The sequence below is a fragment of the Lacerta agilis genome, chromosome 3, assembly GCF_009819535.1.
Source record: "Lacerta agilis isolate rLacAgi1 chromosome 3, rLacAgi1.pri, whole genome shotgun sequence".
NCBI lineage: Eukaryota > Metazoa > Chordata > Lepidosauria > Squamata > Lacertidae > Lacerta > Lacerta agilis.
In genome coordinates this window covers 19,621,092-19,639,642 of record NC_046314.1, presented here as the reverse complement: position 1 = coordinate 19,639,642, position 18,551 = coordinate 19,621,092, and the positions used below count along the sequence as shown (strand labels likewise).

At 41.9% G+C, this 18,551-nt stretch overlaps 1 protein-coding gene across 1 annotated transcript in view; it reads right to left on the bottom strand.

Annotated features, from left to right (window-relative positions):
- The window catches only part of KLHL29 (kelch like family member 29), a 338,599-nt gene that overhangs the window by 16,905 nt on the left and 303,143 nt on the right, over nt 1-18,551 (bottom strand). Inside the window, exon 11 of the mRNA XM_033142957.1 lies at nt 13,084-13,277. Coding sequence (XP_032998848.1) covers nt 13,084-13,277 — 194 coding nt within the window. The remainder of the gene's footprint in view (nt 1-13,083; nt 13,278-18,551) is intronic.

Genomic DNA, 18,551 nt, shown 5'->3' with positions numbered 1-18,551 from the left:
TTTCCCACAATGTGTTGTGACCGAAGCGGCTTACAACAAAGCCTCAAAACATCAAAATAGAGAACATTGGAAATATAAACACACAAAATAAATACACAAAATACAGAAAATCTCACTAAATTCAAAATAACAAAAAAATAAACAATTTAGCAAACAAACAAATTCAACAGTACGAAAAAGAAACCATCTAGGCTAAAGTACATAAATTCAAAGCAAAAACAAAAGTTAGCCAACAAGAATGTTTCTGGTATTGGCATTGCTGCACTCCATGGAACCCCCTCTTAAATACAGTCTGGAGGGGAGGGCTAGATGGCATTCAGCTGGCTCCACCATCTGACAGCAGCAAAAGGCACATGTCAGGGAGAGCAATCATGGAAAGTCTCTTTCCCAGCCCCCTGGAAGTACCAACTGCTGGAGCACGTCACCATATTAGAGTAGGCCACACTAACCACCACCCAATAAATCCATGTTTTCTGCCAGGAAAAGTTCAAGTCTCACGCTCAGTGCCAATGATGCAACTCTGCATCATAATAATGATATGCACAGTCTGCTATGGTTGCCAATATTTAGGTTTATTTAGAGTATTTTGGCAAGGACTGCAATGGTAGAGTGTTGGAAAGAAGAAGTAACGTGAGCTGTTCTGGGTGGGACCATTACAGAGAATGAGGAGCTGAAACCTCAGAGTGAGACAGAAAGCACAGAAATTCATGACTCCAGTCTCCTCCAGGCAGCAGATGGCATTTTCTCCTTTTCAGACTTAAGTCTGCAACTTGAAGACCCAGAACTTTGATTGCAAGGAAACCAAATTTCACCTTGGGTTTGTTTCAGCATGGTGCGTAAGAGGATGCACGTAATGTAAACAATCCTCTTTATATATGCAAGGCTAGTTCAAGACTTTTTGTTGCCTGAGGCAAAGCCAAGGTGGTGGCCTTCTTGCATTCCAGGTACAGAGGCCAGCCAGACTTGAGAACTGAATCTTGACTTCAACACTAGAGGCAGGACAGCATCCTCCACCGCATCCGATGACTGCAGGATAGCTTAAGGGGTAACAGGAAGAGGCCAAATGCACACAGGTCTCCTCCAGCCTCTCGATGTCACACCCTACCTCCCGGCAGCTGCCTCGTTCTAACAATATATTTCCCCTTGTATTTCTTAATGCAAACTGATCCGATTATTTTAAGAAGGGAATGGTTGATGTCCACCGTAAATCTTACGAAGCGCAAACCATTAAGAAATACATTCGAGCATGTGGTAAACACACCATGTACCGTATTTACTCATGTCTAATGCACCATCAAATCTAATGCACACCTCAATTTTTCAGAACCTTGAAACCAAAAAAAGTATTAGCTGGGAGATGTGAATCTTCCATTGACTCTAATGCACACGTTAATTTTTGCAACGTAATTTGGCCAAAAAATGATGAGCATTAGATTCGAATAAACACAGTATGTCAGGGTGTGGAAGCTGTGGCCCTATGGACATTGCTGAACTAAGATTCCTATCAGCTCCAGCCACAGATGTCCCTTCTCTAACATACACCTACATGAAGCTGTTTTTTTCAAAACTAGTCTTCTATTTGCTTCTCACTTCAGTAAAGGTATATGTGAGAACATGATGCACACCACTCATATATTGGGTTTAGGAATAAGTCATATGCTTTGGCAAAGATGGACTTGGGTATTTCAAATTTCAGTCACCACGTGACGTTACATCTGTGGGCATGTGCAAGGAAGGTAATATCTTGTGTATCACTCAACACCAATCTCCCTCCTCACAGGATTGTATGGAGAGAGAGAAATTACAAAAGACAAGAGCCCACTGCTAGATAAACTACGCACAGAACACGTAAATCAAAAGCATAAAAACATCAATGAGGAGAACACTGTGTGATTCCTTAAAAAGATAAGCAGGGATTGAATCACCAAAAAGATAAAAAGCAAGTAGTTGGTGTTCCCCCCCCTCAACTACACCATGACTAAAATTTGACAGTCTTCTGAGTACCCCATTCTTTCTTTACAGCTTGCAGAAATCAAAACTGCCTATGTCTGTTTTTGTTATTGACACAAAGAGCTCTCTCATGTGTGAACCCTCCTCGTATGCTGATCACATTTTCACACTCTTTTGAGCTAACAAGACTTTTTGGAAGACACATTAATCTAACAAAAGAAATCTTGAAACTTAACCTCAAAAGTCCACAGGGATATTCTTCTGGGCTACCTCAAGGCAGAAACAATAACTCCTCAGGAGGCCAATTCCCTGCCTTCATATGCCTTTGTTGTATAAAAGAAAGAACATCTCCCTTTGGTGTTTTAATAGCAGAATTTTGCTTTCATTTCTTATAAGCAGTTAGCATGGGTTCTCTCATTCCTTTGTAGAGAGCTAGCATTATGCTGGTTTGGATACCCTATAGCTGTTTCTAATGTCCAGCCCATGTGCTTCCCCCAATTTCAGCTCTCTTGAAGAAATTTCTTAGGAAACAGTGAGAGGGAATGAGATCTCACTTCTTGCTTTCAGGAAGGAAGAATAGTTTATAAAATGACCTCTGGACAGGACTTTTAGATTGCGAAAAAAATAAAATAAAATGTGAGCAGGGCCAGAAAGACAGCCAGACAGCACATTTTCCCTTCTTCTTTTTTGCTATTGTGGTGTACAGTGAACCCCCACAGATGCTCCAGATGGGAATATCCTATTTTTAATTTCTTCACTAAATTATGTCCACTTTCCTGGGAGAAAGCCCCATGGAACCCTATGGGTCCTACTTCTGAGTATGGGATTACAATGTAAGGCACATTAATATTAAAAGGCTTTGCAATATCTATCTTAAGTTGTCCTCCCAACAAGATACACATCTCTATTACTGCCACTGAACAAGAGGGCGAGGGAGTGCATTGGAGCACAAATCATCAGTGGGGAAGTATGTGCCAGGTCCCTAATAGTCAATAGGCAATAACTATAGTGTCAAAGTGTAAGGTTTAGGTAGCTGACACCCTACAAAGCATTTCCCACTGGTGTCAAGTTGGTTTGGATCTTTGGGAGCCAAGTGAAGGAATTTCAACAAGCTTTTCCCCAATCAGTTTTCTACTTTTATAGATTGCTTTTACTAAATGATTGCTGCGGCTCTATTTAAAGTAAATAATCTGAACTGCACTGACATTTACAATGGAAATTGTTCAAAGAGGATTATGCTGATTATCCCCCCCATGCACCCAAAAGTAAGCATTCTCCTTCACACAACCCCAAATATCCACTCTGAAGGATTGAGAGAAACTCCAGAATAGCCTGCAGTGGGAGGAGAGGGGAGATCATTTGTTCTGGCAAGCAAAAATGCTTGCAGCGACGGTACCACAGACAGAATGATTGTGTCGGCATGACAATAATCCCATTGGCTAAGTCTGGATTCGACTCTTTCTCTCTCTCTGCTTACACAGCTACAGATCTGAGGTAACAAGGCTTTGGGGGGGTGCAAGGGCACCCATACCTGCTAGAGTTAGTGCATGTTAGAAATTAATAAATGGTAGAATTTAGATAATATTGGAGGTATTGAAGGGAAGGTGCCAGGCCAGTGAAAAAAATACAGGATAAGCTTCTTTTCCAGGCTAGCCTTAAGAATGAGGAAAGGTGCTGGGAGCAAGTCATTAACCCATCAATGAAAACCATCATCAAGGCAAGAACTTCCCAGTACAGAGAGGGGAGAGTTCCCATGGTTACTGTGGGAGGAGAAAGGTTTAGGACTTCAGTTCCTATGACATGGGAAAACAGGGAAGGGTCCCTGTCATTTTACTTGAGACTTGGGTGTCCCCCCCGCCCCCGCAAAGGTCTTTGGAAAGGAGAAGGCTGGAACAGGAACTCCAGGCAGAGGCCATACAGGGCAGAAACCTCTTGGCAGCTTGGGACAGAGGCACAGAGGTGCTCAGGATGCCTTTGGAATTCATTCAGTGCTGCACTGCTGGGGGAACAAGCCCCTCTTGAGATGTAATCCTCTGAATTCTCTTCACTGAAGACTTTAGGTGTAAATAAGCCATGTGTAAATAAGACCTGGGTGAGTGCCTGAAACCCCAGGAATCTCACGAAGCCGTTTGGTGGAAATTGGGGTGACGTGTAACGATATATCCATTCTGTGATGGACCGTTACTATTTATTAATTATGAAAATCTGTTTGCAAAAACAAAGCAGAACCTCAAAGTGATGAACAAAACAATGGGATTGTCAGCAAAAGCAGTTAAAAACCAACTGTCTGAAACATTAAAAAAAATAATTAAAATCAACTGTAAGCTCAAAAAAAAAAAAAAAGATTAAAGCACATGCTAACATTCTACATATCAGACAGGCTTGTCAAAACAAAAATGTTTTTAGCAGGTGCTGAGAAGTGTAGTGTAGGCACCTGCCTGATGTCAGTAGTTAGGGAGTTCCATGACATCCAAGTATTATATTTATATGAAAGAAACCTATAATAAAGCGGAAACACAGAAAAGTGACTATATATCTGCCTGGAGGCTGGACAGAATCGTAAGACAACCCTAGCCAAACAACTGACAGTAATGGGGGTAAGATGACCCTGGCTACTAACTGTGGGACGGCAGCCCAATTCCTAGCATAGCTAAGAGAGGAATGAACTGCAAATAGGATAATTAGTAAGTGCTTCTAGGATTTCAGGCAGCTGGCAAGGGGCTCTGGCTGCTCACTGAAGCCAAGACTCGGAGAGACTGGCTTGAAGCCTCTTGCAAAGGGAGCACCCAGCATCAGACAAACGGGTGGGGCATTCCAGCAATAAATGTGCATAGCAAAACACACACCCCCAGGAATGAAAGCAGGAGAAGCAAACAATCAGACCAGTGAAGCACAAGGTGTCAATACTATCTGCACACATAAGGAGGGGAGCTGTTTATTCACTTCCACCTTCCTCTTCCATTTGAAGAGCGAGTATGCTATCTGGTTTTCTGCAATTTAAGGGAATAGAAAATGACCCAGAGGCTTAAAAAAAAAAAAAAACCCCATCAACAACGTAATCCCTCCATATTACTAGCATTCATAATGTTATTTGTGTGTATTTTAATGTGGAAGTCTATTATTGTAAATCCCATCTGGAATACTTTGTTTACTGAACCATATCGACTGCCCCCCCCTCTGCAAAAGAATTATACACAAGGCAGTCAAGGGGCTTCCAGAGAAACACAACAAAATAAGGAAGAGAAGCCTTAGAAGAGAACACCACAAGGAAGTGGGATTTTTTTTGAAAGCGTAAATGCTAAAAGGAACCAGACTTTTTTTTTTTTTTTTTTAAAAGTGGAACACGAAAGCAGGACAATGCTAGCAATTTTCTGACGGCATCAGCTTCCTTTGATAAGTTACATACTCGCTTTGAACATATTGCTCAGCAACAAACCACCGTCCAGGCCAGGAGTGGCGGTGGCAGCGTAGGTGATCCCAAGAAACCACTACCTTTTAAAGGGGTACAAAATAAACATCTCAGTTTCTGGATCTCCCCTTTCTGCACAGAATTTTGGCACTGCCCGTTTCTCTTATCTGCATTATAGTGCATTTGGTAGGAGTAAGGTAGGAGCTACCGAAACACAAACTGCGCCTTCCTTCTTTTTTCAAACAAACAAACAAACACTCTGTGTATAACACATAATAATGAATCACTGCAGTTGAACTTGCCATGGAGATGGAAAGGCAAAGAAGGTTACAAAGATGGTAATTATCATTCAGGTGAAATTCATCCCTCACAGTGAAGAAGAAGAAGAAGAAGAAGAAGAAGAAGAAGAAGAAGAAGAAGAAGAAGAAGAAGAAGAAGAGTTTGGATTTGATATCCCGCTTTATCACTACCTGAAGGAGTCTCAAAGCGGCTAACATTCTCCTTTCCCTTCCTCCCCCACAACACACACTCTGTGAGGTGAGTGGGGCTGAGAGACTTCAGAGAAGTGTGACTAGACCAAGGTCACCCAGCAGCTGCATGTGGAGGAGCGGAGACGCGAACCCGGTTCCCCAGATTACGAGTCTACCACTTTTAACCACTACACCACACTGGCTCTGGCAGTGAAAAGTAGAAGAGTAGCTAGAATAGCAGCTAAATTTAGGGTTGAACGAATTATTGTTTCTGAAGTATGGGGAAAACTCTCAAGGCAGGGATAGTGCATTATTTGCTGAACTGAAAGCTAAGAGGAAGCACAGAACAATTATTATTACACACCCTAATCATCTGGACACTTCACTTTTGTGTGTGAAACTTTATTTCTACACTCCCTGGTATTGTTGTATAATGAACAGAGTACACCTGCCTCCACCCTGCTCGGGCCAATAATATAGAACAGCAGTGGCGAAGGACTGGCCCATGGGTCAAATTAGGCCTTGGGTGCTGTCTTAATGTGGTCTGATGTTTTTGTGCAGCCATGCCCACATCATGGACAACACAGTTAAAGACCCAGCTGCCAGTGAGAAATCAGGAGAGTGTGAGTGTCTAAATCCAGCGTCAAATGCAAACCCCACTGCTTTCCATAGGGATCAGGAGTTCTGATCATATGACGACAGCCCACAGAGAGCAGGCCACTTTTTAATCAGACCCGCCTGATGAAAGTTGTTCCCCACCTGTGATACAGAAAGTGAAGGGTAATGGGAGTTGGGAAGATCATAGCAATTTTGTTGTGTCTGTCATACATACCAGACCCCTAGCCTTTTGGATAATGCCAGACTCCCATCAGCAGCAGCCACCATGGCCAAAGGTCAGGAATGATGGGAGTTGTAGCCTAGCAACATCGATAGGGCCATAGGTTCCCATCCCAAGCAATCTCAGTTTGCCAAGTGCTAGCCCTTATGCAGCCCAAACTGCAGCATCCATGAACACGAGGGACATATCAGAGGGATGGGAAACCTTAAGGCTTACAGAACAACAACAGAATCTTTGGGGGGGGGAACATCCTGGAAGGAGAGCCCCTTCAAAAGCACCCCAAAGAGGACTGAAAATGCTCACTAAGCATTGAATGTTGGCTGACTGTTGGTGGGAAGAACAGGAAACTGGAGGAAGGGAAACAGAACAGAGTGGCTGGAACCTTCAACATGAAGCCATTCTACACTGCAACATTTCATGGGAATGCTTCATTAAACTACATGGAAAAGTTGCATCAGGGTATCGTTTTTGAAGATACAATCCCATCACTAAGAACGAATATTCCTTTTTAAGATCCTGATTTGAAGACTGTCTATAATGCATGTTGATGCAAGTTTCCCATATGCACTTGCTCAAATGATGGCTCCAACGTTTATTGCAAATGAGCACACAATATTGTGCAAAGGCTATTGCACTGTTGATAAGAAGGCTTAGGGGTAGGAGTTAGAGGACAGGACAGATGTTGCAACGAGTGCTCAGTGTGCTTATATTGCCATCACAGAATATTTATAGTGAGCATGCACAGAAATAGTCAGATAATTCTCTCATATGAAGTGGTAATGGAAAACGCAGGAAAATCTGGTATTGGAGCTCTCAGTGGAATCTAAGCTGCTATTTACACAGCTCTCAGCATATTCTAACACACATCAATATCCACCATGGGATCAAAGAAATAAATAATGCCAAGTGTACCGTCGGACCTAAATGCAAATGTCTTAGGCTAGCAGCTTCTCTGCCCTTTTTTTAAAGTTAAGGGTAAGATCCAGCAACCCTTAATACCTAAAGACACCCCCCTGAGAGGCAAGCTGGAATTACAGACTAGAATGCCAGCCACCCATTAATGCATTCCTTAGCTGTAATTACTGAAAAGTGCCACACAACAGACTGGGGTCAAGAAATGCTACCGCACAATTTCATGTTATTGAAGTGTTTATACTAGTGGGAACTCTGACAAGGGCCACGTTTCCTGGAGTGGAGCTTTAGGTGTCAGGAAATGAGGACTAGTCTTTTATTTTCAATAATATGCTCCTCTCAGAGTGAGCTCACCTTTTACATTACATCCGTCTTCGGCTCATGCATATCTTTTGCCAACTGCTCTCATTCCTGAAGAGCAGGAGCAAACCCAAACCACCACTTATTTCAATGTGGGGCTGCACACAGTACAAAACGATGTAGCTTAGGGTGCACAGGATTCATAAGCAGTGTGGTTTACTGACTGCTTCGGATGCCTGTGCTAGTAAAATACCTAGATAACCTTATATAGTTTGGGACTGTAAAAACTGAAGAATTCTGTCTCCCCTCATTGAGATCTACAGGAGAGACTACGCACAACCGATTGGCAAAGTTATTTCTTCAATATTTCTTTTCGTACTTGGGCTTCATAGAATTGGAAGAGTTGGAAGGGACCCCAAGGGTCATCAATTCCAACCCCCTGCAGTGCAGGGATCCCAGCTATAGCATCCATGACAGAGGTCTATCCAACCTCCGCTTAAAAACCTCCAATGAAGGAGAGCCCACAACCTCCCACCTTGCCATGTGAGGATGGTGCTGTTTCAGCTATAAAAATAAAAGAGAACTGAGAGCCCTATTAGTATCAATTACCGGTATATATGCCACCCCAACTGTGGCCCTCCCTTTTTAAGGACCCCTGACAATGGCCAACATCTGTGTGGATTTTGGTTGTGCTCTTTTAAAAGTCTTTGATTTATTAGTTTTCGGTTCCGTGTTTTATAATTTTTATTATCTGGGTTTTATTTGAATTTTACTGTATACATGCAAAGCATGTTAAATATATGTCACAGATTTTGTTCTAGCGTTCCTTTTCTACTTAAGATAAGACTTAAAAAACAAAAAAAGAAGGAAAGAAAGAACCATTCAGAAAAGTAAATAAATATAAAGCCAGGGAATTAAATTATGTTTCTACTATAGAAGCTTAAAGTAAATGCCCAGTGAAACTGATAGCATCATCAGTAGCTGCTGACACCATTAAATCCCTAAAAGACAGTGCATTTCCATGTCTATGTTTATCATAGCCTATTATAAACTGATAACCACTTTTGTGGAATATGAGCTCTATAGGTGTTTCAAACATGCACACTGCTGGAACATGTCTTAGGATTACTGATTACTGATCACAAACTTATTGCCGGTTCTGAAGAAAATCTCACTCGCTGGCATGCCAACTCATTATAGTTCTCAGTTAAAGAGAATGACATCTATATCTCAAAGTGTAGATCTATGTGCTTTTTCCATGCTCTGGGTTGATGGTAAGGCCAAGATCTCGGCCATTGTTTCCATACAACCACTGCTGATTCATCCAACAGAGCCACCTTTTAGGTCAAGAGTTCTCAAACGTTGCCATATGAAGCATCCTTAAACATTTTAGTTTCTACAAGCGCAATGCAGGATCAATCAATATTTTTCTCAGTTGTGATTTTTATCCTTTTGATTCTCAAAACTACACTGTGTAGGTTTGGTTAAGTGGAAAAAGTTACTAGCCCAAGGTCATCCAATGGCCTTTGAGATTAAGGGAGAACTTTGACACTGGTCTACTCATAAAAACTCAGTGGTCTAAACTACTATTATCACTAGGATTACAATTATTACTATTGCTCTTATTTTTGTTTATAACACGGTTCTTTCCAATGGGAGCCCAGATTGTGGTACAATATAATAAATACAAACCTTACAATAATTAAACATGTTTTAAATGTAATGTCTAAAACCACAAAAAACCATAATGCAGAATAACAACAATTTACTGAACTTGGTTTAAGTCTAAAGCATCATCAGTGTGCATATTGAGTGGAATTCAACACAGCGATAAGTAGGGTATGTGTTGGGAACGAGGTCTGCTTGCGCAATGTGACTTCCATCCTCCTTCAAATCTGTTCTTGGGGGTCCCTGAACCCTCAAGGGCAGAATAAGGAGCGTGCACAGCGGGGAGAAAAGGAGGGAAGTCCTGTAGCACAAGCAGAACTCATTCTGCACATTCGGCAGCTTAGCTGAATCCCACCCACTGGCTCTCATGATGAAGTTCAGTCTTGCTGCGTTTCAGCCTGTCTCCAAACTGTAACTCACCGTATTCTCAGGAAAAAAAATTGTAAGAGGAAGCTAAGCAACTGCAGTTGGAGTTGGAGACATGCTGAAAGAATGAGATTACTAGGTCACCCTTTGGGGAAAACATCTCGGGCAGACTCCATACTATGTGAAAACAGTAAGTCAACAGACTTCACTACATTAAAAAAAAGAGCATTAGCAGGTGAATTTAATATTCTAGCCCAGGAATCAGGTACAGGCACATCTAAGCAAAAAAGAGGAAGCAGAGCTCATAGAGCTCCTAAAGAATGCCATAATGTCTCCAAGATATAAACATATGGAAAGCAAAATGTCTGCCAAAAATACCAGGTGTCTTTCAGTCAAAATAACCACAGTAGCGGGAATGGGATTTCTACCTCTTGGCCAACTCAAAGAAACATTCAAGACTGGTTCAGAAGCTTTGTGAACGAAACGAAAGTATCACCGCACTGTATTTTACTTCAGTGTGCAGCACCCCTTCCCCAATAATCTCATAGCTTTAGGATCTCTTTTTCATTGCAACAATCACATTTCTAGTGGGAGGTTTGTCATCCTTGCCCTCACAAGGGTCTGATCAATTTCTGAAGATTATCATTGAAACTATGTATTCCATCTGTTGTTGTTTTTTTTAAATGCAAATCAACTTTATTTATCTTTGGGCAAAACAACAACAGCACTGCAATGTTTTCTCCTTCCGAGTATTGTACCGACATTAGCTAATTAGCTACTTTTATTCCAAGGAAGCATAAATATCCTTTCATTATCTGTAGTTCTGACATATTTTTGTTAGGGCATAAAGCTATTTATTTGCAAATTTGCAGTGTACTTTGGGACAGTTGGAGAGTATTCCTCCCCCCCCCCCCAAGCCTGTATGGACTGACAACTGCTAGACACTATAATGAGTCTAGGGAATGAGCTGCTGTTTTCTGCAGCTCCTGTATTATTTTGGTAAGGAATAAGAACACCCCCCCTTTTTTTGCATAATGCATTCAGTTTTCCAGTCTGCTCAGAGTACACGAAAACCTCATAATGTCACTCAGTGGATTATATGAACAGTGGCACTGTATCCATGTGACAGAAAGAGCCAGGAAATGGGTTTGTTTGCACTGCTGTAATACATAAACATGACTGCCAATGGTTAACGTCCTCCTGCTGGGTGTTTCATACTGCATCATATGCATGTCATGTCACGTTAGGCTGAACAACAAGAGCAGCCGGGGAACAAGAAAGGGCAATGTTACACCCACAAATCGATGCTACAAACAAGCACCAAATTGCTTCTTCCACAGCATCCAAAGAAAGGATGACAAGAGTTAACATAAGGACACGGCTTATTTTAGTTCACAAGTTTCAGGACTTCCATTTAACGCTTTAGAACTTTTCTGAGGACTGATTCATACAGCCATTGGAGGGTGGGGGCAGAAAGCAACTGTTATGTGGTATTTCCCATAATTGTAATGTGAAAGCCCACCTTCATGGGGGGGAAAGCAACATTATTATGTATGGAAGCATAATATCACATGCTTCCCTTGTTTGAACGCATGAGCTTCTAGATTCTGCTGTATATGGAACCCTTGCAATTTAAAACAGAATCTAGAAGCTCTTGCGTTCAAACAAGGGAAGCATGTGATTTTCCAGTATTACTGTGCCTAAAGGGACATGGGTGGGTGCTGTGGTCTAAACCAGAGCCTAGGACTTGCCGATCAGAAGGTCGGCGGTTCGAATCCCTGCAATGGGGTGAGCTCCCGTTGCTCAGTCCCAGCTCCTGCCAACCTAGCAGTTCGAAAGCACACAGAGCAAGTAGATAAATAGATACCGCTCTGGCAGGAAGGTAAACGGCGTTTCCGTGTGCTGCTCTGGTTCGCCATAAGCGGCTTAGTCATGCTGGCCACATGACCCAGAAGCTGTACACCGGCTCTCTCAGCCAATATAGCGAGATGAGTGCCGCAACTCCAGAGTCGTCAGGGGTCCTTTTACTGTGCCTAAAGGTCTGAATATCCGAGTGGACGGAAAGAGAAGTAACATCTACACAAGCTCAGGAAACACCTCATGTTATAATCATATTATATTCCTACTTGAGTTCACTATCTTCACCTCTCCCACTAGGAATCAATGAACTTTAGGGAGTAACTAGCAGAGCTACCAATTGCACTAACTGAACTGCAGTTCGGGATAATATGTGCTGCTAATCTCATGGACCTCCATTGCTTGTATATACACCAATTTTTTAGCTTGATTGATAATCCTGATTGATAACCTTACAAAAAATAAAATTGTTTCCACCATTGCTTTCTGTAATCACATTAACCTTTGAAGACATCCTTTGTGAAATGTTGACCCCATGTGCAGCTGCTGTGAAAAAAATCCGTTGACAGGGATTGAAAATAAAGCAGCCAATGTCACCATGCCATTATAAAAGTCCCCTGGTGCGAACACTCTTGGAACACTGGGAATGATTTCTGGTCAGCACATCTCAATAGGGATATTGTCGAGTTGGAAAATGTGCAGAAAAGGGCAACCAAAGTGATCATGGGCCTAGAGCAACTCCTCTTTGAAGAAAGGTTACAACATTTGGTGCACTGTAGTTTAGGGGAAAGGGTATGAAAAAGAGGAGATATTACAATTATGCATGGTATGAAGAAAAGAGAAGGGGAGGGAGTTTTTTTTTTATCTCACTCTCATAATATTAGAACCAAGAATCATCCAATGAACGATTCTGGATGTTGGGAGATTCTAGACAAATGAAAGGATTTTTAATAGTGCTTAGCTAAACTATGGAATTCATTCCATAATATGGCCACCGACTTGCATGGCGGTTTAGGCAAATTCATGGAGGGTAAGGTGGTCAATGGCTACTAGTCAGAATGGCTGCACGATACCCTCCAACTCTATGAATGTGAGTTGCAGGAAATCATGGTTGGGGAGAGCTGTGCTCAGGTCCTGCTAGTGGACCTCTCACAGGCATCTGACGGGCTGCTGCAAAAACAGGATGATGGACAAGATGGGTCTTTGGTCTTACCCAGCAGAGTTCTTCTTATGTTGCTAGCAATTCAGTATCACGGTACTCATTGCTCTCTCTCCCCCACTCCCAGTTATAAATTGAAATCTGTTCTGTTTACCTATCATGGGTGACTCTATAAAACTCCATGTATTAGTCTGAGGGACGTATGACTGAAGGACTCCAGCGGCACGGCCAGCCTCATTTACTCCGCCAAACACATAGATCTTCCCACCGCAAACGGTGGCAGCTGCAGAATGCACAGCCTTTGGCAACGGAGCGACTGTCTCCCATTGATTGGTGATAGTATCGTACCTAGAACAGAAAGACATATGAATCAGCCTAGGTGCTACAGTGATTGGCACTTGCCAACGGCTAGTCAGGAAAACAGCTTTGCAAATACGTCTTTGCGATGCAGCCAGTGAACAGAAGTTCTATATTCTCGGTGCAGACAGTGTCAAAGCAAGGAGAGTGGGAAAATAATCCAAACCTATTAACTATGTATGACCCTTATCTCATTATATCCCAGGCTTAAAAAATAATAATCCAGGATACCTTTTGTTAAGGTGACTTCTACCAATTAATTTCTGCTAATTAGAACAGAGTGAGATTATTCTTGCAAATCAGTTCAGCGATATTCAACGGCAACTGGAGCCAGGCAAGTGTTAAATGCACTTACAACTGTTTAGCTTGACGATCATCCGATTTTCAAACATAATGCAACATGATAGCTCTCTCTGCCCCGGTAAACTAGCTATTTAATGTGCATGCTGGGGATGCACAAGTTTCCTCTGTTTAATTTTCACCGTGTGGACAAAGCTACCACACTTCACTGCAGGTCGCTGCAGATGTTGATGGGAAATGTGCAGCAGGAATAAGATTTCGCCGTTGCATCCATTTCCCCATGTAGCACCGAAGATAAGAATATGCGTTAGAGCGCTAAATTAGTTCTAAGGTCATTGGTATCAGATTTAATTAAGCCATTGACCATAAAGATGTACAGTTAATAAACCATGGATGAAGATTCATTTTAGACAATGTCACCAGTTCAGACACCTATTTTTTAAGCTAACATGGCAGTGATCCAAATAACTCCTGCAAAATGAGCTTGGGAGACAGTAAAAAATGATATGGTTGTTAGGCATCAATATTTCCATGGAATGGCAGCACATCTAGTTAAATAGCAGATTCGTGAACATAATAGCTAGAGCGGTAGATTACAAAAAATAAATTACGACTCTCTCTCCCCAAACCGCCTCTCTCTCTCACACACATTTGCACACACCCCTAATGTTACTGAGAAATAGCAGCTAACAAACACTAAAATTGTTTGGATTCATGATTCCTGACTCAGGATTATTTCTGTAATGGATTTCTTTATTGTTAATAAATACTTAATTTATTTTAGATGGTACCTCGAGCTCCTGGAGTCAAAAAGGAAAGGGCAGGGGGAGTCCAGAGGCAGGAAATAACTTACTGATATTCTAAACTGCAGTAATGGTAAATACATTTGCATCATCTTCATTTCAAATGCAGTTAAGAATAGAATAGCATGAATATCCACAATGGGGAAAAATTGTAATTAAACAAGAGAAGCGAAGTACAAGAAGGAACTTGTGAAAGACACATTCTAAAATTCTGTCTTACAGAATTCCTTTGCAGGTAAAGCAAGCAAGCAAACCTTGGACTAGGCATGTAGCACATTTTTGGACCAGGTTGCATTTTACACTGTTTACTTCCAAGAACAGGGCCCTCCAGATTGGATGGGAGACTGCATTGCAGGACTCTTGGGGTTCCTTTCAACTCTACTGTTCTACGATTCTATGACTCTCTTCTATGCCTCAGACAGCTCAGATGGCAGCTGCTTATGCCACAGGGCTCAGAGCTGAAACACCCACTGGACATGTTGGAAGCTAAATTGTACAGTACCTTGCAACTAACACAGCAAAGCAGCCATGTAGAGTGCCCCTTGCAGGCCAGAAATTGCACACTGAGAAACATGACACATAGAACAGTCTGGTGGCACTTGCTGCAGTTACACTGTAAAAATTAACGAGGGATGGCTCTATGCAGTGTCTGGAGGGGAGATAGACTTTGACCACGTATAAACTATATTAAGTTTCTTGTAGGAAAGGCGGGGTACACATGTAATGTACACATGGCCTACTTGCCTGAATTCATACAATAAGAAATCTAAAGTGTCCCTGATCCCTGAATTAAAACTTTCTTGATATTACAGCATTGATAATGAAAATCTATTTTCACTGTAGATGATAGTACTAGTCAGATGTAAAGCAGCCCATGTCTTTTTTCCGTGTATCCCAGTGGTATCTAAATTTTCCAAGCATCCTATCACTCATCACACATCGGTAAAGTCCAGCTTTGCTTAAGCCTGGTTTGGAACGAACATTCTTGGGTTATATACTTAGGCACATTCAAGGGCAGCGCCAGGTTTATTTTCAGCAAAAGATCACACTCCTCTTTAGGAGGTGTTCTTAAAGGAACATGTGGGCAGCAAATCCACACGAGCGTTACCAATAGATCTGGGCAATAGTCTTCATCAGGCAAGACGTTTCAGAAAGCAGGATGTGTAGGGCTGGGGAGTGGGAAGGAACGGAGGAAAACCAAAAAGCAGAAAAGTACAAAAAATTAGGTTGGATGTTGTTATCCATAAGGTCATCTTGTAAACTCAGTTCCAAGATGTAGACTGCAGATGTTATCATAGGGGTAGAAGTTCCCTTTTCAGTACCCGCTCCCCCAGCACTATAAAATTATTTCAGTTTCTGCAAACCTTGGGATTCCCCTGGGAGAAACTCTGGAAAAGCGACCTGAAATTTACAACATGTTATTCACTTAAAGAGGATTATTTGAAAATGATTCATAGATGGTATTTAACTCCGAGTAGGTTAGCTAAGATTTATAAAACAGAATCAGATATGTATTGGAAGTGTGAAGAAGTGGAAGGAATGTTTTTTTCCCACATGTGGTGGACATGTATAAAAAGGTGTACTGGGAAATGATTAATAACGAATTGAAAAAAAATGTTTAAAACTACTTTCCCAAAGAAACCAGAGTCCTTTTTGTTGGGGATAACAAATTCCAGACTGAAATTCCTAGGTGCCAAAAAAGGTTATTTATGTATGCAACAACTGTGGCCCGTGTTTTGTTAGCCCAAAAATGGAAAGGGAGAGAGGTCCCAACTAAAGCGGATTGGCAACTTAATTTGACAGAATATGCAGAACTTGCGGATTTAGCCAATAGAGTAAGAGAGCAAGAAGAACATTTATTGAATATGTGGAAAATAACTGCATACAGCTGAAAACGCTGGCAGCATTAAGATAAATTCATCAGAGTAAATAATTTTTGATGGATGTAAAAGTGGAAAATGATTTGAATGGTTACAGTAAAATAAGCAGGGATATGTAAAATAAACCATGGAAAGAGGAGAACGGAAGTCATTGGATATTTTAAAGTTTGTAAAATGTTTATTTGGAATTGTAAAATTGAAAATTTAATAAAAAATATTATTATTTAAAAAAAGAAGCCTTGGGATTCCCCCAAGCCTACTGATACCTTTCTCTTCTGCATTGGTATTAAGCAATAGCACTCACACCTGAACATAAGAAATAGAAATATTTCTACTACTACTAATTTAATAGCCCCAGCCTCTTTCCCCTCATTTCTGTCATTTTGTGTTTCTCTCTTTACACAGTCTTGCTGTTAAAGTCTTTTTTTTTTTTTTACTCTGCAGCTCCCGCTGAGTGGGAAAGGGCCTGTGCATTATCAACCTCTCTTTCTCTCTCTCTCCAAATTGTATCTCAACACACATCAATTTTTCCTAGCCTTCTCCTCTTAATTTCTCTCTGTCTAGGCTAACAGCTTTATGGGCGAATGCTTTAATTTACTTCTGTTTCAAAGCCTTTGCACGATCATTATCTAGAGTTTATATATTATACCTTCACCATTATTCAGAGTACAGCTTACAGAAAAACAGTCTTGGAAAAATAAAGCTGTATTGTGTATCAAGGTGGTCCTTCCCTTCCCACATGACTAGTGACATTTTAAACCTTTGTCCTGACCGATTCAATTTTCTGTACGCTTTTCTCCTCTCCTTTCAAAGAATCTTCTGCCTGAAGTGTTACTGGTCAAGAGCTGTTTATAGAATTCTTTTTGAGACATCAAGGTAGCAAAATATTTGTTGGGAGAGTAATGAAAACATAGAAACACTATGAATCCCTTTAAGGGACGCGGGTGGCGCTGTGGTCTAAACCACAGAGCCTAGGGCAGAAGGTTGGCAGTTTGAATCCCTGCAACGGGGTGAGCTCCCGTTGCTTGATCCCTGCTCCTGCCAACCTAGCAGTTCCAAAGCACGTCAAAGTGCAAGTAGATAAATAGGTACTGCTCTGGCAGGAAGGTAAACGAAATTTCCGTGCGCTGCTCTGGTTTGCCAGAAGCGGCTTAGTCATGCTGGCCACATGATTCAGAAGCTGTACACCGGCTCCCTTGGCCAATAAAGCGAGATGAGCGCCGCGACCCCAGAGTCGTCCGTGATTGGACCTAACAGTCAGGGGTCCCTTTACATTTACCCAATTCTGCATAATAAACTGGAGCAATCACAGCTCAAAGGAATCCCCAGTCCAGTCCAGGTATAGATTTTCATCTGATCTTATTTTTCACAAATCACACCATAGAACACAAGAGAGTTGAAGAAATCCCCATCAAAACAACCTGCCCATTCCTGCTTAAGGAGAAAGCCTGTTTTCCTGATGGATAAGCATGCAGAACGTGCTTGCACTGAGCTTAGAATTTTATATTAATAGAGCCAGATACATACTTCAATGCTGAAATATATGTATATATAATCAGGACTGAGGGATCTTCATCAAAGAGAGCGCTGGTACAGCATAGTGGGCATATCATTCCTCTAAGGATCTCCTGGCACACCATACACCCCACCCCTTTCATCTTTACATCCACCCTGTGAGATAGGTGAGGCTGAATGTGCAAGTGACTGGCCCAAGGATACCCAGGGAGTTTCATGGCAGAGTGAGAAATTCAATCTAGGTCTCCTCAGTATTAAGACCGACATTCTAACCGCAACATCACACTGCCTCTGTATAAAAGTTCCCAGTTCTAATCTCAGAATGCAGAATAAGGAACAGGCCCTTTAAAAATTTCAGACAGCTCTCTGGCAGGTGGGGGGCAGAGCCGGTGGAAGGGGTCCTACCAGTCTTCAGATCACTCTGGTCGTTTACTGAAATACTGTCTTCCAAAGCTCAGTCAGTAGGGTTCTTTGCAACTCTCCCAGCCTGACCTGGCCTTGGACAATCTTATCACTTCTCCGAGAGCAGAACAGGGAAGCTATCACTACTGACCTACCACAGGGGTGCCAACTTGAATAAAATATTGGGGGGGGGGTATTGGGGAGGGGGCTCAGGTAAGCCTCACACCACATAATCACATGACATGGCACACGCACACCATTTGAATGGCAATGCCCATCAACTTGGTGGGGCGGCCCCCCCTTAGATGTTTTATGGGAGGGCGAAGGGACCTTGGCCCCTAGGAGTTGGCTCCTAGGCAAACCTC